General features: G+C 49.8%; 1 protein-coding gene across 4 annotated transcripts in view; it reads left to right on the top strand.

Moving 5' to 3' along the window:
- CEMIP (cell migration inducing hyaluronidase 1) overlaps positions 1 to 27,678 on the top strand; it is a 163,705-nt gene that overhangs the window by 83,182 nt on the left and 52,845 nt on the right. For 2 of the 4 annotated variants that reach the window (XM_067698605.1, XM_067698613.1), the window contains 11 exons: positions 3,551 to 4,279; positions 6,446 to 6,555; positions 10,847 to 10,993; positions 11,490 to 11,628; positions 12,345 to 12,581; positions 15,733 to 15,912; positions 18,323 to 18,393; positions 19,395 to 19,490; positions 20,323 to 20,444; positions 25,345 to 25,477; positions 26,271 to 26,462. In XM_067698605.1, the coding sequence (XP_067554706.1) occupies positions 6,462 to 6,555; positions 10,847 to 10,993; positions 11,490 to 11,628; positions 12,345 to 12,581; positions 15,733 to 15,912; positions 18,323 to 18,393; positions 19,395 to 19,490; positions 20,323 to 20,444; positions 25,345 to 25,477; positions 26,271 to 26,462 (1,411 nt within the window). In that variant the 5' untranslated portion in view covers positions 3,551 to 4,279; positions 6,446 to 6,461. The remainder of the gene's footprint in view (positions 1 to 3,550; positions 4,280 to 6,445; positions 6,556 to 10,846; positions 10,994 to 11,489; positions 11,629 to 12,344; positions 12,582 to 15,732; positions 15,913 to 18,322; positions 18,394 to 19,394; positions 19,491 to 20,322; positions 20,445 to 25,344; positions 25,478 to 26,270; positions 26,463 to 27,678) is intronic. The other 2 variants (XM_067698608.1, XM_067698611.1) reach the window with 1 other exon arrangement.

Below are 27,678 nucleotides of genomic sequence, written 5' to 3'. Positions count from 1 at the left end.
ATGCTCTGATTTGCAGAAGCCAAGGGTCTTCTAAATGCTTCTCTCTGAGGAGGGGGGCGGGGTCCCTGTCCCTGGGGTCCCCATCCCTGGGGTCCCCAGCATAGCAGCCTCACGCTGAGAAAGGGCTCAGGGCTGCCAGCGTTCTCCAGACTTGGGACGCTTCCTGTGTTTCTCTGTGATCCAGAAGGATGCTTGGGCTGCCCTGTCTCCTGCCTCCTCCTTCTCCCTGGGGATGCTGCGTCAGGACCAGGTGACCTTTCTCTTCCGGGGGGAGCTGGGCCTGGGCTGGGATGTGTGGCCGGCAGACCAGGGAGTTGGCTGCCCACTGCTTGGTTCAGGAGAGGAGCGGGGGGGCCCTGCTAGGGAATGTTATGGAGGGGGTTCTGCAATTCATCAGGGGAGCTTTCTGTCGAGAGGGAACGAGCTCCTGGGGCTCTGCCTTCCTGTTTCCGTGGTTTCTGGTAGCCACTGAGGTGGACCTGTGGTTTCCTATCCAGAGAGGGATCTGAGTCGAGCCTGTGCAGGTGAACCCAGCCTGCACCAGCCCCGTTGGGCCCTCCAGGAACCACGGCATGGATTTTAGGGCCTGTGAACAAGAAACCTAGGTCATAGTGAAAGGGAACACCAATGCTTTCCTGACTGCAAGAGAGCTGGAGGGAGATTCTCGCCAGCTTCCCCAAACTTCACCCCGGTTTGCTGTCAGGATCATTAATCTGTCCACACGGCTCAGATCAAACATTGCCTCCTCCCACTGTGCCTGGCCGGGAGGTAGGTGGGGGTAGTGTTATTGTTCCTTTTTTATGAAGCGTGGACTCTGGAGCCGGACCTCCTGGGTTCAAATCCTGGATGGGCCCCCTGCTGGCTCTGTGACCCTCAGCAGAATCTCAGGCCCCACCACACACCTACTGAATCAGAATCTGCATTCTAGCCCGCTCTCCAGGGGATGTCTGCGTGCAATAAAGTTGGAGAAGTGCTAGCTGGGTTCTCCTCTCACTATCCTACCAGCTCCTACATTCTCTTAGTTTGCGATGACATTGCAAATCATTTAATCTTTAGGAATTGGAAACAAGTTTCCGAAGGAGAGAGCAGGCTTTGAACTTTGCCACCTACTAGCTGTGTACCCTGGCTACCAAAAGAAAAGTGACACTCTTTGTGCCTCAGTTTCCCCATCCGTAAACTAGGGATTAATAACGACACCGAGCTACGAAAGACTCAATTAGCCAGTAGACGAAAAGTGCATAAAGCAGCCCCTGACACCTACAAAAGGCGGTGTTAGTGTTTGCTATGATTATCATTACTGGCATTGCTGGTGAGAAAGCCGCGAGCTTCAGACGGATTAACGAATTTACTCAAGGATGCCGTGTTAGCCTCCTAGGGCTACCGTAACAGAGTACCGCAGGCTGGGTGGCTTGAACGACAGAAATGTATTTTCTCAGTGTTCTGGAGGCCAGAAGTCCAAGATCAAAGTTTCAGTGGATTTGGCTTCTTCTGAGGCCTCTCTCCTTGCCTTGCAGGTGGGCTCTTCCTCCAGCATCCTCACGTGGTCTTTCCTCCGTGTGTCTGTGTCCTGCTCTCCTCTTCTTATAAGGACACCAGTCATACTGCATTAGGACTCACCCACATAACTTCATTTTACCTTCATTTCCTCTGTCAAGGCCCCTTCTCCAGATACAGTCCCAGGCTGAGGGACTGGGGGTTAAGACTTCAGCATATGACTCTTGAGGGAACACAGTTCAGCCCGTAACAGGTTCAGCCATTAAGTGGCATAAAAGTCAATCAAACTATGTCTCAGAGATTTCAAGAGGGTGTGGTTGTTCCAAAGCCCCCCCTGTCTTAGCAGGAGACAGAGTGGCCTATATACACGTGTGTCATCATAAAGGAAGTGTCCAGATCCATTAGGCTGAAATCAAATCTCTCCCCTGACCTCCGCTCAGTGAGGCAAAGAGGGAATGTCCAGACTGTTCTGTCTAGACAGTGGTACCATCTCTTTTATCTCCCTTTGCCCAGGAAGTGAGCAGCTGGTCATTTTGGAATATAGTGCCTAGTGTTCCTGCCTCTCTCTCCTCTTGACGGTAGGATATTCCGGGCTTGGGGGTGGGGGGCAGGATTCATATCTGACTGTTTTCTGTACCACTCACAGGACATAATCTGGAGACCAAGATAGATGAGCTGGTGTTTTTAGAGCCAGCCGATCTCAGCTGAGCCGCATAACAGTCACTCCCGGTTATGGGTAGTATTATTGTTCCCATTTAAAAAATGAGAAGGCGAAGGCCCAGAGAGTTTGAGTGACTTGTCTAAGGTCACACAGCTGGTGAGGGCCGGAGTTGGAACTCTAACCAGGTTCTCAGCTCCATCTCCCAGGCTCGGTCACCCATCGTGCTGTGTATCCTTCAGAACAACAGCTCCCACAGCTTGAGCACTGACCACCGGTCAGGCCCAGAGCTTTACGATCTTTGTATAGAGCATCTCGTTTGATCCTCACAGTGACCTTGGAATTTAAGATGCATTATTTCAGTTTTTTTTTTAATTTATTTATTTTTGGCTGCGTTGGGTGCTCGCTGCTGTGTGTGGGCTTTCCCTAGTTGCGGCGAGCGGGGGCTACTCTTTGTTGCGGTGCGTAGGCTTCAGTTGTTGTGGCACGCAGGCTCCAGTAGTTGTGGCACGCGGGCTCGGTAGTTGTGGCACGCGGGCTCAACAGCGCAGGCTCAGTAGTTTCGGCACACGGGCTTAGCTGCTCCGCAGCATGTGGGATCTTCCCGGACCAGGGCTCGAACCCGTGTCCCCTGCATTAGCAGGCGGATTCTTAACCACTGCGCCACCAGGGAAGTCCCAATTATTTCAGTTTTATGGATTAAAAAGGCGAGGCCCAAGTGGTCACACGGTTTTCCCCGATGTGAACTGCATGGCTGGGATAGAAGACTCTGGAGCCTGCGCTCCTGGTCACCACAGTGTCCTGCTGGTCTGAGCCGGGCCTCGTCTAGGTTTGCATGAGATGAGAATTGCCTTAGTGCGGGTGTGACAGGGAGAGTGACGGCTGTTACTGTGCTGTCTCCTACCCCAAACTGGCTTCCGGATCACCCTGCAGTCCATCTCACCCCCAGCCTCAGACCTTACACTGACCCTCCCCACTACCCCCTACTCCCTTTCTTAATTTTTTTTTTCACATCTTTATTGGAGTATAATTGCTTTACAATGGTGTGTTAGTTTCTGCTGTATAATAAAGTGAATCAGCTATACGTATACATATATCCCGTATCCCCTCCCTCTTGCGTCTCCCTCCCACCCTCCCTATCCCACCCCTCTAGGTGGACCCCAGGCTTATCTCCCTGTGCTCTGGGGCTTCTTCCCACTAGCTATCTCTTTACATTTGGTAGTTAATGATAATCCCTGAAGAAAGTTCTGGCTTCTGCAGGCTCTGCAGGCATGGAGAACCCACATCCCCCTGGGGTCGGGGATGCCAGGGGGCATGGACTTGCTAACGCTGCTGCCCCAGAGATGTAGGGGCCTCTCTGGAGGCTTGAATAACACCTGTGCTCCTTTCTCTCTGCAGGTGACAGGTCCTACCCCAGGGCAGCTGAAGGAAGAACAAAGCCCCAGCCCCTGGCGTGTGATGGCAGCAGCGAGGAGACCCGGAGACAGAGGGTAGCAGGCGACGCCTCTCATCCCTGCTTTTCCTCCTGCCCCTCCACGCCCCTGGGAGGCCTGGCAGACACGGCGTGGAGCTGCAGCTGGACGGGAAGGTGCTGAGCTCCTGGAAAACTTCAGCTTGTTCTTGTGAAGACTTGTGGAGTATCCCGCGGTGCCGGCCCTTCCTCTTCCAAATGGCTGCCAGAGGGGTTCACCGCACCCTGTAAGGAAGAGCCCAGCTCAGGACCATCGGGACCCAGCAAGGGCAGCCTCCAGCCAGCCTCCAGCCAGCCTCCAGCCAGCAGCTTCCTGCGGAGCCTTCTAGCATCGTTAGCCGACCATGCACTCTTCACAGGCCTTCAGCAGCTGGGAACCCTTTCAAGACTGTATGTTGCCAGCTGGAGAAGCTGAACCCTAACTCGTGTTGTCAGAGAGCTTTTAGTGGCCAGCTGAGAAAGCTGTCCTCTCTTGGTGAAGAATTCCCAAGTGCAAGTTGAGAAGCTTTGGGATTCACGGCCACAGAAGGTTTCTCGAGGTTTCTGTACTCAGGCCCTGGAAGCCACTCACGGAGGACCACCCCCAGCAATGTGGGGTCGCGACCTCTTTGGAGCAGGGGGACCTCTCTGTATCCAGTGGCACTCAGATACAGCAGGTCTCTCTCTTGAATGTTGGGGAAAAGAGGTTTTGAGCAGTATCCTGCCAGTGGGAATTGTTTTTACATCCATCCCGAAAGTGATTCCTTTTTTGTCTCTGAAATGGTCAGAAGATGTCAGGGCCACAAATTCCCTGTACTCCAGCCTTCCACTCTGCACACGGGAAGTCGAGGCCCAGAGAAGGGAATGTCTGGATGAGGGTCACCCGGCAGTTAAGGCGGGAGGGGCGCCCGCACCCAGATTGCCGCCCGCACCCGGGTACCTCCACCCTGGGTGCCGGCCACGTTCCTCTGCCAGCTCACGGCCCAAAGTTTGGGTTCCCTTGATGGAGCCCCAGGTTGATTTGGGGCTTCTCAGCAGCAAAGAGCAAACTACCTTTGGTTTTTCTAAACAGATGGAGACTCGAGAGCTGGGCTCTGGCTTTCCCCGAGGGCCACAAAACACTCCTGTCCCGGTGTCACCTTCTTTTTATTGCAAAGAGCATGAAAGCAGACACTCCTCTTCTGGGGGCCATGGGAAAGGCGCCATTCCCAGATGCTGTGACGCCTGACATCAGCGGCCCTGCAGAGGCGACTAGAATGGGTCCTGTTGTTCTCGGCATATCAGGCCAGGGCCAGGCAGGGTGCCCGCCAGGAGGACACTGCGGGCATTGACGCTGCGAGTATGGTTTCCTCCCTCCCCCGGCCTCCCCGGCGCACCTGTGCGGGAAGGACCAGGCACAGGGCCAGGGTGCTCTGTTTCAGACCCTCTTGCCGAGCTCACACAAAGTGCTTCACCAGGAGCTGAAAGGTCAGAGATGATCAGATTTGTCCCTGAGCTCGTTCAAAGGGAGGAGCCTGTGTGGGATGAGAGAGATTTCTTTCTCAGTGTGGGAGAATATCTGTTTGTTTCCAGGCATGACTACAGTCATGCTCTGGGGAGGACCTGGGGACGTGGGCATGGAAGCTGGAGCTGGTCACTCCCCAAGCCCCTCCTTAAGCACTCTTGTGCGGCACACAGGACTTGAAGACAGAGATGTTTCTCCAAGGGCATTATATTATGAAAGGGGAATTGGCATTGTATTATGAAAGGGGAACTTTTTTTTAAAGTTCCTGTCTTGACGTTTATCTAGACAGGTTCCCGTATTCACCTTCTATCTGAGTACAAGGGGGAGAAAAGTGGCTTTCGTAAAATAGGAATGTAATAAAATTCATTTAATTCTGTCACACATAGAAATAAATTCACAGTCTAGGGCTGTTTCAGTTCTCCACAGGGTCCGAGCCTAGGTTCTTACTCTCTGCATTGTCATCTTCTGCACATGGCTCCCGTTACAAGGCCAAAGATAGCTGCTGAAGATCCAGGCATCATATCCGTATTCCAGCCAGCAGGAAAGAGGGAAGAAAGCCTTCCTGCTTTCCCTAAGGACATATCCTGGAATTCACACACTGTACTTTTACTATATTGGCCAGAACTTAATTCCGAGATCACAACTAACGTAAGAGAGACTGGAGAAGGTAGCCTTTATTCTAGGTGGCTGTGTGCCCAGATAAAAACCCAGGGGTTCTTTTCCAGGGAAAAATGGATATTAGGAGACAATTAGCTATCTCTGCCCTGCCTTCCTCTTGGATGGGTAATATTAGAAGGGTTTATAACACACAGGCATCATATTTAGGATCTCAATAGTATCATCAAGACTTGTTTTAGAAGCACAGACTGATATTAGAAATCAGCTATAGTCCACATCCTCATTTTTCAGATTAGGAAACTGAATCCCAGAGAGGTTAATCAGATCAGCTGAGATCACACAGCAAGTTGGTGGCATCTATTTTCCAGCTCATGTTCAGTGGGAATATTTTTTGTTTTTCTCTGTTTTTAACTTAAGGGGGAAAAAAAAGCCCTTCATTCTGGAGGGTAGTGAGCTCGAGCGCCAAGGATGAAATTCCATCCATCACCGAGTCTCTGAGCTGCAGGACACAGGCGGGACAGTGACAGGGCTTTCATGACCTGATCTGCCCAGCCCTGAGTCATGGCAGCTGAGGACTTTGCATTGGCCGGCTGGAGTATGCCCATACTGGCGCGACCTCTGCGTGTGTGTGTGGCCCTGTCTCTGTGTGTGTGTCTGCCCCACAAACCGACTCCAGCCTGGGGAGGCTGCAGGTCTGACTCAGTGTGCTTTTTTATTTCAGGGAGCGCTCTGCCAGCATGAGAGCGGCTCACGGTCCGGACGTCTCCTTTAAGGTGCTGCTGACAATCGGCTGGTTCGCCCTGGCCCGCTTTCCCGGCGCCGCATCCACAGGTGAGCCACTGCAGAGCAGTTGGACCTCTGCATCTCCACGAGGAAGGCCAGGAGAAGGAGCCGCAGGGTGGGGTCAGGGTGGCTGGGCTCTGGCCTGCCCCTGCTAACTCGCTGATCCTGGGCACGTCTTATCCTGGTCTTCAGTTTCGTCATCCACAAAATGAGGGGGTTAGACTAGGCTCAGGGGTTACAAACTCAGTGTCTGCAGGAACCAGGCACATGACACAAAGCAGTGAAGCTGGCCAGGTAGAGATGTGGTCACCTGGGGAGTTCACGCCCCTCTTCAGGGACACCCACTTCTCAGTCCCGGCCAGTTGCTGCCACATGGGGAGGCGGGGCCCCTGTTGCAAGACCTATTGAATTTTTAAGAGAAGTCAGAAATCTAGACTTTCATGTAAGAGCTCTCTACTTGTTAAAGGATGGCAACCAATTGAAATTTTACCAAACACTCGGGGTGGCGGTGGAGCAGAGCAAAAAAACGCGTATCTGCCAGCCGGCCTGCCGCCTCCGAGCCACCTGGTCTCAGTGTTCCCTTCCTGCTTTGCCGTCCTAAGATCTGGGCGCATTAAAGCACCTTGTTAGCCGTGATGCTCTAGGTGAGGTTTAGATCTCTTTTTCTGATCTCGATATCGTCAACTTTTTCTTTGAGTGATTTTGAATTAAAATCCAGAAGCACTAGGCAAGTTTGCGTGGGCTACAAAAAAAGCAAAATCAAATAAACCCAGCTTGGGGTGGAAGTTGAGAGATGGGGACCGTTTAAAAATTTTGAATAGAGGTTGAGTAATAATACCATCACCATGGATTGCTTTTAAAAGAAATGCTATTATTATCACTTGAGCTGAATGCTTTTCTACAATAAGAATAAAGGACCTTACATTGTATTATATCTTGTTTTTCTCAACCCACTGGTGCAAGGAAGTAATTTCTAATCATAACTAGTGAAATCCCTTCAACGTGATTCCTTGTAGAATCTTTTTGGTCCTTAGGGGACATAGCAGGCAAGCAATATTTTCACTCTCAGTGCAACAATTGTCAATATTGCCTGAATTCATTCATTTAGTCCTTCCATCATTTATTCAGTTAATAACCACCAAGGGGACACTGACCCTGTGCCAGGAACTGGGTTTAGGGTTCTCTTTTAAGGTGAATCACCTTGCGTCCTTGGGGAGGTCTCTGGGTATTTCCTCTTACATCCTGGGTCTCTCTCTTCTGTTTGACTATAAACCATTTGGAAAGGAGGCTGTGCGTTTGATTCCCTCTTGCTTTTCTGTGATGTCAGAGGGATGCAGAAGCCAACCCCCTGCCATTCATGCTCCGAGTAGGGCTTGCATCCGCTCTGAATCCCACTTCCTGCAGCCCCTCCTGGGAAGGGTGGCTGCTGTGGTGATATCTCAGCAAAGGCCTTGACCGTTGCCAGCTACTCACTGATTCCTACAGATGAAGAGCCACTGAAACCCACTTTTACCAAGAGCAAAATCTCCATCTCCAGTGAAGGGACGTTCATCCACGGCCAGTCTTGTAACTGCTGTGCTTATGTTGTGGGGTCAGAGCTGCTGGAGCTCTGGGAATTGTGCTCCCGATGACAAGAGAGCCTACGAGTGTCAGGCTGGCCGCTTCCAAACCCGGATGCAAAGACTGATGCAAACACGTGCAGTTGGAGAATAAAGGGGCAGTTGGGATTCTCGTAGGAGATGTGGGTGGTGAGACCCTGGGCTTGGTCCCGTGGAGTTGGAACGATTCCTTCTCGGCATGCTTACGGCTCCACGCCTGGATCTCTGGGCTCGCCAGTCGCCACATGCGTTCCCCGCATGGCTGAGGAGTCACCACCTTGGAAACAGACACTCCAGGTCCAGGACTAGGTGGAGGGCAGCCCAGGGCCTCTGACTGACCTCTGCTGAAAGCCAGCCAAGCACTTGACCCATCTGAAGGCAAACCCAGGGGTGGGCATTGGCCCTCAGGAGCCCCTCAGTTGGACGGAGGCCCCAGAGCCCTCGTGATCATCCTTGACTACGGAGGGCCCAGGCAGAGGCCCCCAGCCCCCACCACTACCTCGGCCCATCCTGGCAGCTTGCTGGCAACCCTGCTCTTACATTAAAATGAAAACTCCACGGATGAGTAAATGCCACATTTTTTCATTGTTTTGCCACTATTTGAGTCCCATGGGGTTTACAGAATCTTGGAAGAGCTGCTTTAGCAAAACTCCAAAAACAAGTGAAATTCTCTTCCTAATGAAAACGATCCAAACCCTGAGTTCGGGCTGACAGTGAGGCAGACGGGGCATAAAGGAGGGTGTTAGGGAGCATGGGAGGGGACGGTGGGGAGTGGGACTCAGGAAACACGCACCAAGTGCCTGCCCTGCGCCTTGCAGAGAAGAGAAGGGCCGGCCGCTGCTTTCAGATGGGCCGGGCCGATGATGTGATGGGGGCTTCCGGAGTCCACATCTGGCAATGCTGAGTAGATAAAGGAGCAGCGCCCTTCCAGTTCTCTTGAAATATATAAACGTGGGATCTTACCCTAGAGACAGCCGCATCGAAGTCGAGTCACATTGAGAACTGACATGCTAGTAATTGTACTGAAGCCAGAATTCCTTCTGGGGTCCCACCCAATGTCGTGGATATTGTCCACTGCACCCACCTGGCTCAAGAGACATGGCTTCCCTTAGGGGCCCTTGCTCGGTGCCCAAGGGTGGAATTTGCATCCATTCCTTCCAGTACCTTCCCCAGGGTCTTCACCATCTGAAACCTTGCCCCCGCCATGGGTTTACTACACCTCACCTTCCTTCTCCATCCCGCTCCAGTTATTTAAAATCTACTATTTGGGCTTCCCTGGTGGCGCAGTGGTTGAGAGTCCGCCTGCCGATGCAAGGGACACGGGTTCGTGCCCCGGTCCGGGAGGATCCCACATGCCGCGGAGCGGCTGGGCCTGTGAGCCGTGGCCGCTGAGCCTGCGCGTCTGGAGCCTGTGCTCCGCAGCGGGAGAGGCCACAACAGTGAGAGGCCCGCGTACTGCAAAAACAACAACAACAACAACAAAAAACTACTATTTCATGCTTGCTCACAACTTTCTAGTGAGAGAAAAAAAGGAGGGCATTGGGACTCCATCTCTGAGGCAAGCCATTCTCATTTTGTTTTGCCTGTTGCCTCTTCCTGTTCCTTTCCCTCTGGGTTTTTCCCTGCTGTCCAGGGAGATTTTCCCAGTTTCTGAGACAGTCCTCCTCTGTTCACCATACATGGTACCCCACTGGGGTACAGAGCCTTCTTAGCCATAGGAGGAGAGACTCCTCCCACTGCTTCTACTTGCGTCGGGGAGACGTCTGCAACACCCACCATGGGGGCTTTGAGTTCAACTAAACATTCAGACTCATGAGGCTAGCACAGGCCATGCCTGGCATCAGGATAACTTCAGAGGGCCTAGGACAGAAACACCGCCCACCGTCAGAGCAGCGTCAGGCGTTTCTCTTCCGTGAGAGTGGTCTTGGAAGCATTCTACAAGCCTCCAGAAGCTATCTTCTTTTGTTCCCCAGATGACAGCTCCTTAGGTGAGAGGGAACAAGACTGTGATTGGACAGGTGTGGGTATTGCCCCGTCAGAGCTAGTATCTCTTATAGCAACTCCATAGATGTAACTTTCAGAGTTGCTGTGTGGGATTTGCCCAATTACGAGAGTCCCTGCACTCAGGGAAACCTCCAAGCAAGACATCTCCACCAGGATCATTATAAATTTTGCATAGTTCCTCCCAGTTTAGATGCCATTTACTAATCAGGGGTCACTTTTGTTATAAGATGTTGTTTGGTAACATGCTTTATAGAATACCATCTTTCTCAGGCTTCCAGGGAAACAGAGAAAATTAACTAAAAGTCAAATTCTCAGGCAGAAGGGGAAAAGGCTTTGCCAACTTTTTAAACAATGCTTTCCAGGGGAAAGGATGCCTTGGAATACAAATAATCTGGGTAAATCATTGCCTAACTTCAGATCTTGGAATGTCTTGAGGAGTCATCTGGTCTACCCTTCATTCTATAAAGGGAAAAACTGAGTCCAGAAAAAGGAAGTGACTTGTTCACAGATAAAGGATGAACTAATGAAGGACATTCGACTAAATCTCAGGCCTCCTGGCTCCTATATCAGGGGTTCTCTTTGCTTTCTAGGGCCCTGCTTTGAGCTCTAGTAGGGAGAAGGCAAGGGCCATGAAAATGCATGATAGACTCCCCACCCCACCCTGCTTGTGGTCTGTGGCAGTCCTTGCTTGGGGACGTTGGTGGGTGGTAGCAGTGACACCTCTCTGTCCTTTGCAGTGGCAGCTGAGTGCCCTGATCAGTGGCCTGAGCTGCAGCCCTGGAACCCTGGCCATGACCCAGACTACTACGTGCACATAGGCCAGGGCAGAACACTGCTGCTTATCGCTTCTGCCACGGTCCATTCCATCCGCATCTCAGAGGGAGGTAAGCCAGTCTCCCTCCCCTGCCCCATCTCTCTCTGGTCCGCTGCCTCAGAGCCTAGCAGATGGGATGCAGGTTGCCATAACTGTAGATGGACAGAACAAATGTCACGTGCTTTGGGTTCATGTCAGTGCATCTGGTTGTCGGAGCACTGAGGAGTGGCTTGTCAGAGGTCCAATCTTAGTGAAAGAAGCATTTATAGAGGAAACTTCTTATTGGTGCTCTGAGCATTCCTGAGTATCTGACCTTCAGATGCTTGCTCGTTGAATGCAGCACAGGCAGCGATAGCAGTAAACCAAGCAGGCGTTATTTACACGTCACAAGGCAGAGAGAAAAGCAACCACCGTAAGCACAGCGAGCATAGAAGTATTGGAAAGACACGCCTCTTGGCCTGCCTGAGGGATGACATGAGGGGCTTAGGAGGTCTGCCCTTGCCTCTGCTGTAATCTCACCACTAAGACTTGTCTTCCTAAACCTCACTCCATTCCTGCCTCTTCAGGGAAGCTAGTCATTAAAGACCAAGATGAGGCAATTGTTTTGCGTACCCGGCACATCCTGATTGACAACGGAGGAGAGCTGCATGCTGGGAGTGCCCTCTGCCCTTTCCAGGGCAATTTCAGCATCATTTTGTATGGAAGGTGGGTAGACGGCTTCCATGAGTCACATGATACTCTTGGATCTAACGGGAAGGAGGTTTTTCATGGAAGAGTGGGAGGTAAGACAGCAAGGCTTTAGTGCAAGAAAGGAATTATCATTAGGTCCTGCCAGATGGTAATCATGAACGAGACAGACAGTGGCGATTCGGGTGAATTGGAGGAGTGCGTGAGGCATTTTATTTATTGTGGCTCAGGTCCGGACTTAAGTTACAGAAACCCCTGCCAGCCTTCCTGCTGCCTTCTAATCACGTCATGGCTGAGGGAGTCTCTGTGAATGTTTATTAATAGCCAATGATGGACAAGATAAAGAAAAATTCCATGCAGTATTTGCCTCTGGTGTGCTCCCTCTTCAAGCAATTGAGAGTTCTCAGAATCAGTAACCAAGAGTACACAAGGGTATGCAGTCCAGGTGATCCCACATCTGATATGGACCAAAATATAACATATTTAGAACTGGAAAGAAGTACCAACATGTTAACTATTGATAAGTATTTCTGCTTGGCCTGTTGGGCACATTTTGGTCTGGTGGGGGACAACCTTGGTTGCCAATGCTATGTCTACGGACCTCGAGCAATCACCAGGTGTAACTGGGTCCAGGGTGGCCACAGTGGGAGTCAAGAGCAGTGCCGTCCCCTCTGGGCTTAGCATCCAGTAAAGAGAGGTGTCGGCCGACCATGGAGAGCTGTTCTCTCTTGTAGGGCTGATGAAGACGTTCAACCAGACCCTTACTTTGGCCTCAAGTACATCGGCGTCGACAGAGGAGGTACCCTTGAGTTGCATGGACAGAAGAAGCTCTCTTGGACATTTCTGAACAAGACTCTTCACCCCGGTGGCATGCAAGAGGGAGGTTATTTTTTCGAAAGGAGCTGGGGTCACCGTGGAGTCATTGTTCACGTCATTGACCCCAAATCAGGGACAGTCATCCATTCTGACCGGTAAGGTTTGCCCTCACGTGAACACATTCATTCATTCGACATACACTTCCTGAGCATGTGTCCTAGCCAGACGCCACTCAGGATGCTGGGAGCACAGCAGTGGGTGAAACAGACAGAAATCCAAGCTGAATTGAACAGGAACAGGCATGTTTGCACACACATACACACATGTAAGCACAGCGTAGTTTTAGGCTGTGATCATCGGTAATTAGGGGGAAGAGACATAGTGAGAGGGTAGAGGGTAGCTAGAGGAGACCACTTGGCATCACGCGGTCTGGAAAGGCCAGTGTGAACAAGCAGCATTTGAGCTGAGGACCGCTGGGTAAGGCTGAGTCAGGGAAAGAGTTTTCAAGACAGAGCGGCAAGTGCAAAGGGCCAGAGGTGAGAAAGGGCGTGATGTTCTCACAGGGAGGAAGGGCCAGCAGAGATACGGGAGGGCAGAGGGATGGAAATGAGATGCCCTAATGTCAGAGTTTTAGGCAGGGGTGGGTGTGGAGGCCTTGGAGGCCCAGTGAGGAGGTGGGTTTTATTCTTAGTGGGACGCAAAGCCACCGAAGGGCTTTAAGAAGGGTACGATCTGATTTAAAGGACCTGGCTGCTGTGTAGAGAGCGGATTGTTTGTGGAGGGCAAAGGTAAAGCCAGCAGAGGTGGTTAGGAGGTCGCCGGCGAGGACTCAGGTAGAGGCGGTGGCAACAGAAGTGGATGAACTTGAGAGATATTTCGGAGGCAGATAGGGCAAGTCTCCCGCTCCCTGACCCTTGCCCTGGCTCAGGTATCCTGGCAGATTCTGCAGAGGGGGCTCTCCCGGGGGCTCTTGCCCTGGCCTTGCAGAGGCTGTCCCAGGCCACTCAGAGAGAAAGATCCATTAGGAAGGGCACAGCTGGAATAGGCAAGCAGAGACAGCTTTCCTGGTGCTGCTGGAGGACGGGCGTATGGAACTCCTCAGAAACAGGTCATGAGCTGTGAGCGTCCACAGGAAGGCAGCAGGGAATCAGCTATGATATGGGACGGGGTGGGCAGAAGCACGCAGGACAGCCAACCTTGCCCTCTGGTGGATATTAGTAACAATAATACGGTCACTGGACTTTGTGCAAAACCCTGTGTTAACCACTTTATCTGCTGTATATAACGGAATCTTCAGAAACCCCCTGTCAGGTGGGTTCTGTTGTTATACAGATGAGAACGCTGAGGTTGGGTGAAGCTAAATTTGCTCAGAGTCTCAAGGCTGGGGAGTGTTGGAGCTGCGATTCAAACCCAGATCTGCTCAGGCCCTAAACCACTATATTGTCCCCACGGGGGCTGACAGCCGCCTGCTTGGCCTGGGACGGAGCAATCCTCAGACCACAGTGTACGGAGCCAGGCTGAGCTGATGGACACAAAATCTATCAGAGAGCCTCTGCCTTCACAGGAGAGAGAACAGTCTCCTCAGTTGTGTTCTGACTCCTTGGTGCTGCTGCATTTTTGTTTTGAATTATATTATATTATATTATATTGATTTTTTTATTATTATTAACTTTTATTGGAGTATAGTTGCTTTACAATGTTGTATTAGTTTCTGCTGTGCAGCAAAGCGAATCAGCCACAGGTATACATATATCCACACTTTTTTAGATTTCCTTCCCATTTAGGTCACTACAGAGCACTGAGTAGAGTTCCCTGTACTATACGGTAGGTTCTCATTAGTTATGTATTTTATACATAGTAGTGTATATATGTCCCAATCTTGCAGTTCATCCCACCACCCCCCTTCCCCACCTTGGTAACCATAAGTTTGTCCTCTACATCTGTGACTCTATTTCTGTTTTGCAAATAAGTTCATCTCTACCATTTTTCTAGATTCCACATGTAAGTGATATTATACGATATTTGTTTTTCTCTTTCTGGCTTACTTCACCCTGTATGACAGTCTCTAGGTCCATCCACGTCTCTGCAAATGGCACTATTTTGCTCCTTTCTGTGGCTGAGTAATATTCTGTTGTATGTAGGTACCACATCTTCTTTATCCGTTCCTCTGTCGATGGACACTTAGGTTGCTTCCACGTCCTGGCTATTGTGAATAGCGCTGCAGTGAACATCGGGGTGCAGGCATCCTTTTGAATTCTGGTTTTCTCCGGATATGGCGCTGCTTCTTACGTAGTACAGCATGATTACTTGCAGCAGCCAACCTGAAGTTGAATTCATTACTGAAGTGCATAATGAGATGTTATCCCAATAGCTGATGTGGAGGTTCCAAAGGCAGGATACCTGCTCCTTCCTAATCTCCTTCGGGTAAAGTATGAGTCAGTGGGCTCAGGAATCTGAGAGCTGAATGTGTGTGAGTGAGGATATTAATAAACCCTGGACACACACAGAAACACAGGCTGTGGTCACCTGAGACCTGGCTACCTGGAGGTTACCTGCAGAAACAAGAACTTAGGTCGGCTCTTGAACGGTAGGAAGTATTTGATTGGCTGGAGAGAAGGTAAGGATGAATGAGTGAAGGCAGGAGTGGGCGTGGGGTATGACCATGGGACCCTGAGCTGTACTAGGCTCATAGCAGACGATTCCTGGGGCGGAGCACTGGAGAAGGAGGGGGCCTAGGTGGGGTCAGACCAGGTTATGGGAACAATTAAAAACCAGTTTGAGGACTCAGGAGTGTCCATACATTCCCCCCCGCTCCCCGTACCACCACTGTTTTCCTTTTCCCAAATCTTGGCTATTCATGCTGGTTTCTTTTTCTAGACTCGTTTTAGAATTATTTTGCTTTAAATTAAAGAATTAATTTAGAATTAAATTTGAATGAAAGAATTATTAATTCTTTCGGAATTTCCGTTGTCATTGTACAAAATGTTTTTACTTAATAAGTTCACTTTATACTTAGAGTTGGAATCATCACACAACTGGGTCTTTCCTTTGTAAATTCTTGTCACCTGTGATATAGGTTTTTTGAGATCTATATTTCATAGCTATTGTACGTGGATGAGGGAGGGTTATCTTTGTCAAGTCTGAGATGATCGATTCTTGCTGTAATGAAAGCTTCTTTCTTTAAAAATCATAGCCCTTGAGATCTTTGGATGGCGTGTTAGTTGTCATACCACAGGTAGGTGCTTAGAGTTCTCTTTTTGGGCCGCTATTAGGACTGTTAAAATCCCCTCTCTCTGCCCTTTTTAGGTTTGACACCTATAGATCCAAGAAAGAGAGTGAACGTCTGGCCCAGTATTTAAACACGGTGCCCGACGGCAGGATCCTTTCTGTTGCCGTGAATGATGAAGGCTCTCGAAACTTGGACGACGTGGCCAGGAAAGCGATGACCAGATTGGGCAGCAAACACTTCCTACACCTTGGATTTAGGTATCGCCCATCACTTCCACCTCCCCAGGGCTCCAGAACACTGAAGCATCGCTACCGGAGGCTGACTTTCCCTAACTTCCTTGCTCGTTTCCCCAGGCGACATCACCCTCAGTGGTGACCCTGGGGGGCGCAGACATGTGATCCATCCTCATTGGACACGTTAGGGCTTGTTCTTAAAGGGAGCCTGGTTTTCCTTGTAAGCATATTCCACTCTTCAAGCTCCACAGGTCTCTGTGTATATGAACTCATTCATTCAATCGGCCACTTACAAAGTATTAATTGAGCATCTACTGTGTGTAAAAGCCGTGCCTCAGATGTACAGCTAATGGTCATTTTCCCTTTCTTTAGCAGCGGGGTCAGAACACGCCTGGGGGGATTGGCAGACATCTGTTTAGAGACCACGTAAAGTGCGTCTGCCCAGCCAGGCCCCCCGGCAGAAGGAGCCCTTTGATGTGCTCCAGGGCATGTTTTGTTTGCCTTGGATTGTAGCATCATGCCTGACTTTGGCATGCACGCCTGTTGGCACCAAGAGGAAGCCCTTTACCCCACAGTAGCCACACCTTTGAATCGTGTTGAATCAGATCTCGGTTCCGTGGAAAGTTGAGATCATCTGTCCCGTAGCTACTGGAGATAGGGATGCACCTCCCTCCAGCTCTGTGGACCGTGGGCAAAATGGGGGCAGGCCAGAGCCTTTTCTGGGCTCTGAGCAAAGCAATTTTACTGCCTGGGCAGAGGTCCCCTGGGCAGGGACAGGACTCCGGGTTCAAGGGTGCTTTTTCTGACTGCCCATGGGCTGCTCCTTCTGGAAGGGTTTGGGCAGGAAACTCAAGAAGCCAAAGAATGACAGTGACACTTTAAAACTGTTAAAACTCCTTTGTTAACCAAAACCAAGGGTGCTGCTGTTTCACTGTGTTATAAGCCAAAAGGCCAGTTCGTTAATTTCCAATGACAGGCAGAACCACAAAGGGACTGGCTACATAGGGCCTCAGCAGAAGAAGGTCCAAGATCTAGCGTCCGATTTGGCCTGAATTTGAGCCTGGGCTGCACCTCCCGCTAGGTGACTGCACAAGTGACTCACCCTCTCTTTGCAGGCTTCCTGTGTCTGTACAATGGGATATTTGAGGAGCCAGTTCAAAGGGCTCTGGGGAGGGTAACTGTGATAATACGAGCAAAATACCTGCCACTGTGTGTAGCACAGAATAAGAACTCAATAAACGTTAGCAACTATTCTCTCCTTACAAACAAGAGCCGCGGAAGGATGGGTGCTGTGTTCTGTAAGTGAAGGAGATAGGTAGGCAGGGATTACATTTTTACCCTTCATTTGTATAGACCCACTTTGAATGACAGACTCAAAGCACCTAAAATCAGTAGAAGATCTGAGACTTGGAACCATCCTTTGTTCATTCACCCAGGAAGGGACTGTTGAGCAAATGTTGCCATAAGGCACTAGGGCTGGACTAGCTGGTACTGAGCTCTCACGGTAAGTTGTGACCTGTCTCTGGAAGTACTGACCTCTCGCCGGGAGGCAGACATTCAATGGGAATTGATGACGGGGCGTGAAAGAACAAGAACAGGAGGGGTGAGAGGTGAAGTTGCCAAGGTGGGCACAGGAGGGCCTCTTGCTTTGGGCCAAGGAGGTTGCTTTTTACGCAAATGGGCGGGCACTGAAAGCTTTTAAGCAAGGGTGGCACAGTCAAATCCCCAACCTCGATGAAGACTTACTTTCCAAGATAAGAGATCAACACAAAAATAATCAAAGTTATTGAGGACCAAGACCTACTGACATCTCACAGGAAGTGAGAGGCTGGGTTAGGTATTAGGGGGAAGACAAAAACGGATGAGAAAACCTTCCCACCCTAGAGCAGGGCACGCTTCAATGGAGAAGAGAGGAGTGTATAACTTTCCAAAATGGTACCCCTTCTTTTTCTCCTTTGCTTCTCATTAGGAAGAAGAGGTATTTCTTTCCTTCCCAAGGCCCAAGGCTGATTCCTGGGTACTCAGTCACATCTGCCTGTGGCATTTTCCTCGAGATTAACTCATGAGAGAAAGAAGCTTTCTCCCTTGGAGCGTGTGTCCTTGTTTTCCTAAAGGAATGAGAGCACTTGCTTCAGAACCTAATTGAGCCTGGCAGGTGGTACGTAGGTCTGTGGGCTTGTTTGTTATTTGTGATTCATACCCTGTCGACTGCCAGCATGGAGTTGCAGAGGTTCACAGTCCACAAACATCAGGCCAGCCAAGTGGTTCGGAAGGCCAGGGCTTGCAGAGAAAGGCTCTTTTTCTTCTGGAGAAAGGGAAACCCAGCCTGGAAACTAATTTCCCCCAAACAGCCTCTGTGTGACACTCTGCGTCAACTCTACCTCCAGTACAGGCTCAGATGTGTGAAGAACTTTTTTGTTTTTTTTTTTTTCAGACACCCTTGGAGTTTCCTAACTGTGAAAGGAAATCCCTCTTCTTCTGTTGAAGACCACATTGAATATCACGGTAATAAATGGCGAGAGACCAAATTCCCTCCAGTGTCTCTCTGACCAAGGGAACTCAGGGGCTTTTTGAACCACGCTGCACCCTCAGAACATGGCTGATCCACCACCCAGCACCCTGTTGAGTGACTAGCTGCTTAATGGCCAAGTTACATGAGTGGCAAAAGTCCATACTGATTTAAGGCCAATCACTAAGATAATATTTACATTTGCAAAGAAATCGTCATTGGTTTAATCCAAAACAAGTGACACAGGAAAGATGAGAACTGGGACAGAACCAGCAAGGGTAATATTTTGAGCTATAAAGACGCTTTGGGGGCTTCCCTGGTGGCGCAGTGGTTGAGAGTCCGCCTGCCGATGCAGGGGACACGGGTTCGTGCCCCGGTCCGGGAAGATCCCACATGCCGCAGAGCGGCTGGGCCCGTGAGCCATGGCCGCTGGGCCTGCATGTCCGGAGCCTGTGCTCCGCAACGGGAGAGGCCACAACAGTGAGAGACCCACGTACCGCCAAAAAAAAAAAAAAAAAAAAAAAAAGACGCTTTGGGAAATTCCCTGGCGGTCCAGTTGTTAGGACTCCACGCTTTTACTGCCGAGGGCCTGGGTTCGATCCCTGGTCGGGGAACTAAGATCCCACAAGCCTTGCCATGTGGCCAAAAAAAAAAAAAGATGCTTTGGATGGGCTGTTACTACATAGCACCAGCCTCCCCTGCCCAGGGAAGGTTTCGGAAGGTACTGCCGGTTCTAATCCTGGAGAGGAATTCACATGAGAAACCATGGGGTTCCAACGTATAGCATTGTTGGAACACTGCAGTTAAACTTGCAAAACTGAAGCAAAAGAAGGGACAATAAATAATCTGCTCTGGAAAGATTGGCCTGAAATTTTTTTTTTTTAACAAAATGACTCAAGATCCATGTGTGTAGGGGGCTTTCTCTGCATTAGCATCACATCCTTCTGAATTTGGGGGTTGGTCTGGTTGCTGACGCCTCTGATCTCCTCTTTGACAGGACACCACGGCTCTGCTGCTGCCCGGGTATTCAAACTCTTCCGGACGGAGCATGGCGAGCTTTTCAATGTCTCTTCATCCAGCGAGTGGGTTCAAGGTGAGGAGTTTGGGACACCTTGGTAACATTTCACAGGGGGCTAAAAGGCCAGGGCTTTGAAGAACGAGGACTTTTCTTTTGCACCAATAGGACCACTTGACTGGCAGTTTGCACAGTTTGCAAACTGAGAGCTGTCTTTAATTAATCAAGTCTCCGTGGTGAATAGCCCAGGGGGATGTTTCCTCTCAGGGAATACCTCTTCTGTGCCAGGCGCTGGCACTGAACAGAGAACACGGACAGGAGGAGTAGGAACCAGCCTTCAAGGAGCCCACACACACGGGGACGGGGGCACGGAAAGAAGCAATCCTCACTGCCATCCTTGGATAATGGGTTCATGGATGGATTTCATCTTTCTCCTTTTGGCAGTAGTGAAGAATATCTATTGCTTTTATAAAATAAGATAGTCAATAAGAGGCACTTTTAGGGCTTCCCTGGTGGTGCAGTGGTTGAAAGTCCGCCTGCCGATGCAGGGGACACGGGTTCGCGCCTTGGTCCGGGAAGATCCCACATGCCGCGGAGCGGCTGGGCCCGTGAGCCATGGCCGCTGAGCCTGCGCGTCCGGAGCCTGTGCTCCGCAACGGGAGAGGCCACAACAGTGAGAGGCCCGCGTACCGCAAAAAAAAAAAAAAAAAAGAGGCACTTTTAATAAAAAGGTGGGAGAGGTGGGGGAAGCTGACAGATGGTTTAGAAGCCTCTGGTACCCAGCCTGGTGAGAACCTGGGCAGATGGTATTCAATTCCCATTGTGCCAAGGCTGCTTGGGGGCTACACCGAGTGTGGCTGGCTCTCCTGCACCCTTGCTCGTCTGACCCTGCTCTTTGCTTTCTTCCCAGATGTGGAATGGACAGAGTGGTTTGAACATGACCAAGTGTCTTACACTAAAGGTGGGGAGAAAATTTCAGACCTCCGGGCCACTCACCCAGGGAAGATCTGCAGTCGCCCCATTGATATACAGGTAACCAAATAGTTCTAAAGGCTTTGTCTCGAAGAAGACTCTCTAGATCACAGACTTTCGTGCCATTTGAGTGGCGTGAGTCTCACGGCCCTCCTGTGACGTTGGTAAAGCCAGAGAGTACTGTTCTCATTTTAGAGACTGACGTGGAAGCTGTGTATCTGCTCCAGGCTTCCCCACCAGTGAGTTTCAAAGCTAGGCCTCAGATTCTCTCCTGGGTTCTACTGCTGAGTTCCTTTTCCTTCTCCCCAGCTGCTTCTTCAGCCACAGCTGAGGGTACCCAGCGTGGGGTTGGGTTTGCCCTACTCAGCTTCACTCCTCCGTTGGTCTCCTTTGGGGCCTCGAGTGCACAGGATCTGGCCGGGACTTGGGTGCAGGCGGAGCCTGGCCCAGGTGGAGAACACCTACAGCCTTGTCCTCCACTCAGTTAATGAAAACCGGCGTTTGCAGAATGGACGGTGTTTGCTCGGGATCTTCACTTGGAGTTAACTCTGTCCAAGGGGGACCTAGACTTTCTCAGCTGCCTTCATCATGAAAGTGTGGGGTGAATAGGCAGCCCTCCCAATTCAGTGGCTCAGCTGGTAAGCTTCCGAGCTCAAAGGACCAGAAGAAAGACAGAGACATGTGCAAGGAAATGGAGTTTATTTCCTTATGCCTGGTCTTCTTCCAGAACAAGGTTTGGGGCCACTTAACTGTTAGAGAATTAGGAGTCATTTGAGAAAGACCATCCCTGCCCATTTTATCCTCTTTCATCCAATACAAATAGCAACATTTGTACAGCACCTTCTTTCAGATGATCTAACCGCAGGTCCCAGGTCATCGGACTGCCTCCACCCCTCCACCCCCTGACCCCCACCCTGAGGCAGTACTTCTGCCCTCTGCCTTGCATCGTAGAGGGACTGTGGGACAAGGGACCAGTTTTCCAAGAGAGGACACTCTGTTCTGCAGTTAGCAAAGGCCAGGGAAATCTTTCTCATTGTTTGGCTAAGGCTCCCCGTTCACATGGCTCCAGCGTTACTGAGAAGGATTTACCCAGATTCAGTTACACGTTGGAGATTCTTCTTGGGTCCAACAGAATCAAAAAGTGCTGACTCCCCCAAAGCACATACTTCCCAGATTTAATTTTAATTTTCTCTTGCAACCCTGAGTGTTCCAGCTCTCATTCTGAAAGAGCCATCGTTTTATTCCTCCAGTTCACTTGGCTACAGGAAGTCCAGTCTTGTACCAGCACTCCCTCCCCAAGTATTTCTGGAAATCCTCGAGGAATGCTTCCATGCTCTGCAAATCCCTCTTGGTGTTTGCTCTGCCAGCTGCCTGGCTCCAGATCACTGTTGTTTAGAAGACCACTTCTCCATGCTAGGAAAATAGCTTTTCTTAGGCATTTCTAGCTCTCAGTAACTTTGCTCCCAGCACAGATACGGGCTCTTCCCTGAGAGTGTCAAAGCACAATTAATCCCAGGCTAACACAGTGAATGAAACTTTACTAAAGGCTTGGAGATAGCAGAAGAGACTGGAGAAAGTATACATATTTTTCCATATGTTACATATATAATCATATGTGACTGTTCACCAGTTCCATAATCCAAGACCTTCCACGGGGACCCAACCCCAGACTCTGTAACCACCAGTCTGCCGCCATATTGCAGGGCCCAGTTGCCTTCCAACAAAAGGAGTATCCTTGACAATGAATTCCCCGAGTTCAAAGTCTCAACTATTTGAGGTCCAGAGAAGAATAAAAGACCCAACAACAGTTTTCCCCATTACCCAGAAGCCTGGGCCAGCCTTCCCACAAAAGTGCATTCTTTGACAATATTTTGCTGAGCATTATAACCCCTTATGAGTTCAACACTCTCAATTCCAGAATAAAATCTTGGCTTTTTCTTGGCAAAACAAAGGTTCCTTGAGGCAGTCATCTAAAAACATGTCACGTGCCTCCAAAAGTGAATCAAAGCTCCGCCCCTAAAGGAAAGGAGGAAGTGCTGCATTCTGGAAATGCCAGGTTCATCCCTTTTCTCCTCACCGTCAACCTTTAATCAGTAGTGACCCCAGACTTAGCCAGAACATCTCTTTCTAGTCATAAAAGACAATGAGGTGGACTATACTGCGGGTTTTTCTGAAGTCAGAAAAACAAAGCCAGGCTTGTCCTGTGTTTACCACAGGTGAGAAAAGCAAGGTTACATCCTCTTTATAGATAGAGTGTCAGACACATCAGCCAGGAGCTCAATGCCCTAGTTAATTAACCCACCAGAGAGACTGAAGCAAAACTGAAATGCCCATGTGCCCATTTTTGCCACTATGGGAAATAACAGGTCACTGTGGTCACTGGCCACCTCTGACCACCGTGCAGGCCCCAGTGCACCTGAAGGGCTGTGGCCGCCCCACACAAGGGGTCCCCCAGATACTTGCTCTACCCTGACGTGGTCAAATCCTCTGGAGGGGAAGGGGGTGTTAAGGACATTTGTCACCTAGGCAGGATGGCGAGTTGGAAAGAAAGAGGAAATAGGACTTACACAGTTGACCTCAACTCAAGGAAATCTTTTCCAGATCTGATAGCTTGTGATTCTGCAGAATCAAAACCAAAACCACAGTCCCCTGTTCCCATGTCATTACCCTTCCTGAGGTTCTCCTGGGTTGAAACCTCCTCTCCTCCCACCTTCTCCCTTAAAACCCACCCGCCCTTCAAGGCCAGTGGGACCTGCTGGACTCACACATCCTTGGGGCTGAGACCATCTTGGGCAGTCCCCTCTTCTCCCTCAGCCCCGGCACAGTGGCTGGAGATCAGTCTGGTGGTTGGAAGATGTATTTGGAAACCAGATAGCTCCTAGTTTGCATCCAGCTCTGTCACTTGTGAGCTGTGGCTTACCAACAGTGACAGGACTAAGGTTAGACGCGTGAGGTGCCCGAGGCACAAAATTTAAGGTGGCTCTCACTCCCAGGTGCCGACTCTGCACTCGCATGACCCTGAGAGTGAGTGCTGCCTTAAATCTTGCACCCTGGGTCATCCTCACTAGCAATCCTGGCCATAGATATCAGTCAAGTTATTGAATTTAGTGTCTCAATTTCCCCATAAGCAAAAATGGAGATAAGAATTGTTCCCTCATGGGATTCTTTTGTGGATTTAATGCAACAATGCATAGTGAGTGAGTGTCCATAATTTTTTTATTATTTTAAAATGATTTTCCTATGTTATTGTTTATTATGATATTGCTAGTTATTTTATAATTATTATCACGAGTAACAATCACATTGTGTCTACTTAAAGTGAAGATCGAGGTTCACTGGACGGTGGTAAAGCCCTTTTTACTCTTTTTATCCAAAGCTAAGGTCGTTCTTACGGTTAGAAAAAGGAAAACAAGAAAAGCAGCAAGACTGAGTAGAGGTTTCCTGAAATGTTTACCGGACGTTGCACCTTAAAAAACGTCCAGCTCCGTTAGATGATGTTTTCAGGCTCAGTTCTCAATATTAAGGGGTGTCTTAACTGAAAAACATGCTGGCCTCAGGAGAAGAGATCCGGGGGTCAGAGGCATGGGCTTGACATTCAGGTGACCTTGAACTTGCTTCTAAACCCCTCTGAGCCTTAGTGTTTTCCTCTAAGAGCAAGTCCGCAATGCCTGCCTCTCTGCTGCAGAGACCACCCCGGATAATGGCTGTGAGTGTGTTGCTTGCAGGGAAGGGCTGAATTTTCTTTCTGGCTGGACTCATGTCTCCATAGCTCTCCTTCCAAGCCAAGGGCAGCGGCTATCTGCTGGGTTCAAAGCAGGGTTTCCTAAAAGTTCCCCCCCACCCCGCCTTTTTCGATTGACGAAACTTTACCTTCCTATTTGCCTGGCCCTGGTCCCTTTGGTTTCTGTGCCAACGAGGATAACAGCTGCAGCCCTTGCTCTAAATTGCAAGTCTCTGATGACAGCCCCAGTCATGATGCAGACATACCCCGGCCCTGGGATCATGCCCTTCTCTGAACCCACTCCCTAAATTCTCTACCTGGCCTTGAAGCTTCTCGCCCATCAGCTCTCATCAGCTGAGACTGTGCTCTGTGCCAGGCCCTGGGCTGGATGCCGGGATCAGGGAGGGAGGCAAAACCTGGCCTTTCCAGAACCCACCAGCCACTGGAAGGAGACAGACGCTGAACCGAGGGCAGTAGTGCCTGAGGGCAGCAGTGGAGGGGCTGCGAAGCACCAGCCATATAGTTGGATGCATCCGGATTCAAGTGGGCAAGTTACCCAACCTCTCTGAGCGTCCGTTTCCTAATCTGTAAAACCAGCGACAGCCTCATAGACCTCACAGCCAAGAAGAGGGAATGAAATAACGTATGTAGCCCCATAACTCCAAGAGGGGTTCTCAAATATGACTTCCCGTTGGAGTCACCTGGGCAGCCATTAAACGTCCTGATGCCCAGGCCGCCCCCTGGACACAATCAAACCTGAGACTCCACAGACGGGGCCTGGGCGTGAGTGTTTTTAGACTCCCCACAGGATGTGGAGCCACATTTAGGCACCAGTGGATCGATCATAGTGAGTCTTCAATAAACGTTGGCCACTCTTGATGGTGCTCGTGGTGGCGAGTGGGACAAGTTGTAAGAAAGCAGGCAGCACAGCTCCTAAAAGAGTGCGTGCTGGCTGTAAACACTCCAGAAAACGTTCACCAGGGCAGTCAGTCACTGGTTTGGATACCAAATACGGTAGGACCCCAGGCAAGATGTTTATCCATCCTGTGACTTCATGCTGTCTTTCTTATACAAAATCGAGAAGGGGAAATGTCCGAATAATAACTTAAGGCCATTGTAAATAAGTTTTGCAGCAGGAACAATTTTAGACTCGTGCGTATATGTTTATAACATTAATCATAACCTTCCTTCTTTACAAAAAGAAATGACTTTGCTCTGTAATTTCCGTGCTGTTCCCAGGCCACTACAGTGGATGGAGTTAACCTCACCACCGAGGTTGTCTACAAAAGAGGCCAGGATTATAGGTTTGTGTGCTATGACCAGGGCCAAAGCTGCCAGAGCTACCGTGTGCGGTTCCTCTGTGGGAAGCCTGGTAAGCAGCTCCTTGCTGGGGACAGAAATGCAACCGTGGCTCGGTTCCTTGAGCTGCCAGCTATGCATTGGGAGTTTTGATGGCTGGTTCAACTGCCTCTGGGCATCTCAGTGACCCCACGCTCCTACCAAGCTCGTGATGGAGAGCACCTCTGTGACACAGGAGCTGTGGGAGGGTCCTCGGAGTTGGCAGGAGCCATCAGGGCTCCACCCTGCCCACATGCCTTTCAGGAAGGGGAAGGGCCTGGTCCAGGAAAACCAGGGTGCAGTGGACAGAGCTGACCTTCCTGCAGCCCTCCCCTGCATAGACACGCAGCTCATGGCCTCTTTGGGGGATATTATTTTAAACCCGGTTCTCGAGGTGCTCGTTAGAAGGGATTGGAAATGGTCGGTTTGTTCTCAGGGGCACTTGGCCATCTCCAGAAGGCAGTCATTAGGGATGGAAGTTCTTTGGAGGGGAGGCTTACAGCTACTGAAAATAATAGTTGAGAGGGACTATATTTGTTTCGCATCTTTTGCAAAACAGGTGTGGTGAGGCAGCCACATTTAACTCCAGCTAAGGAGTTTGTGGAAAATTCCCGTGCCCAGAGCTAATGAATGGCTCTTTTCTGGTAGGGTTTTTGTTGACTTCAAAAAACCTTTGAGACTTGGATGGGGTGAGCCTGGTGATTTGGGTTTTGGATAGGCAAACCTGGCATTTACTGATTTAGGGAGGGGAAGGGAAGAGGTGGGGAGTCAGAAGTGTGGCAGGAGCAAAGCTTTATCTCTCAGTCTCTCCTGTTTTGGGTTAACAGTGAGGCCGAAACTCACCGTCACCATCGACACCAACGTGAACAGCACCATCCTGAATCTTGAAGACGATGTACAATCATGGAAGCCCGGAGATACCCTGGTCATTGCCAGTACCGATTACTCCATGTACCAGGCAGAAGAGTTCCAGGTGCTCCCCTGCAAAGCCTGTGCCTCCAAGCAGGTCAAAGTAGCAGGTAGGACATTCCCTCACCCCTCCCTAGGTCTGATGATGCTGAAAATTGTTAGGCTTAAAGTTGACTGAAATCAAAACAAATTTGTGTCAGTCAGCTATTGCCATAATAATGCTGCATGACAAAAAAGTCCTTAAGATTTTATGGCAAGCATTTATTTCTTACTCGTGCATCTACAGGCTGTCTAGGGTTCAGCTTCTCCACACTAAACTTGGCTCCAGGCTGAGGGTTGGGTTCGGGTCAGCTCCACTTGAGTCTCATTCTTCCTAGGACATACTCTTCTCACGGGGGAGAAGTGAACCGAAACATGGGAGGACTCTTAAGGCCTTGCGATCAGAACTAGCACCCTTTGACACCCACTTTCCATTGACCAAAACAGATCACGTGGTCCAACTCAACATGAATGGGGAACTCTATTTTTCCCATTAAGATAGAAGGGAGGGAATGAACATTTGCTAGGCAACAATTAACCTACCACAACATTTTAAATCTCTTCTTTCTGTAGCTTTCACATTTTCCTTTTTCTTCTCCTAAATCTTGACTTCGATGCCCTGTCATTTATATTGTGTGAGGTTACTGGAATTACAGATCGTTAGAGGTTAAAGAGACCTCAAGTATAGTCCAGGTCAATTATTCTTAGTTGGGGGAGTTATGTATCAGTTAGAGTTCTTTGTTGTAAGCAACAGAATCCAACTTGACTATCTTAAACAAAAAAACGAATTCGTTGAGGCTATTCAGTTTAGAGAACTAAGTGAAAGCTGCGTGGCCAAGGTGCAATAAAGGACCAGGAACAGGGCAGCTTCAGGGGTCTGGGTAGCAGGAACGAATGGGCAGCATCCTTAGGGCATCACTGTTTGCGCATCCTGGGACATGGTGCTCAAAAGTTACCTTCCAGGGAGATGGCACTGATTGGGCTGGTGTCTCATGTGCTCACCCTCTGGCTAGGGCACCTTCAATGACTGTCCTTCTACGACTGCATTGTATGGACAGAGTCGCTCCCCAAAGGAAAATTGGGATGTATTACCAGAGAAAGGAGAGTCAATACTGGGCATTAAAAATGTCAGCTGCTATATGTGGAATCTTAAAAAAAGGTACAAATGAACTTATCTACACAACAAAGAGAGTTACAGATATAGAAAACAAACTTACGGTAAAGGGGGGTAGGGAGAAATTGGAAGATTGGAATTAACATATACACACTACTATATATAAAATGGAT

Source organism: Pseudorca crassidens, chromosome 1, assembly GCF_039906515.1.
Source record: "Pseudorca crassidens isolate mPseCra1 chromosome 1, mPseCra1.hap1, whole genome shotgun sequence".
Classification (NCBI taxonomy): Eukaryota; Metazoa; Chordata; class Mammalia; order Artiodactyla; family Delphinidae; genus Pseudorca; species Pseudorca crassidens.
This window is presented reverse-complemented; position numbering and strand designations above follow the sequence as displayed.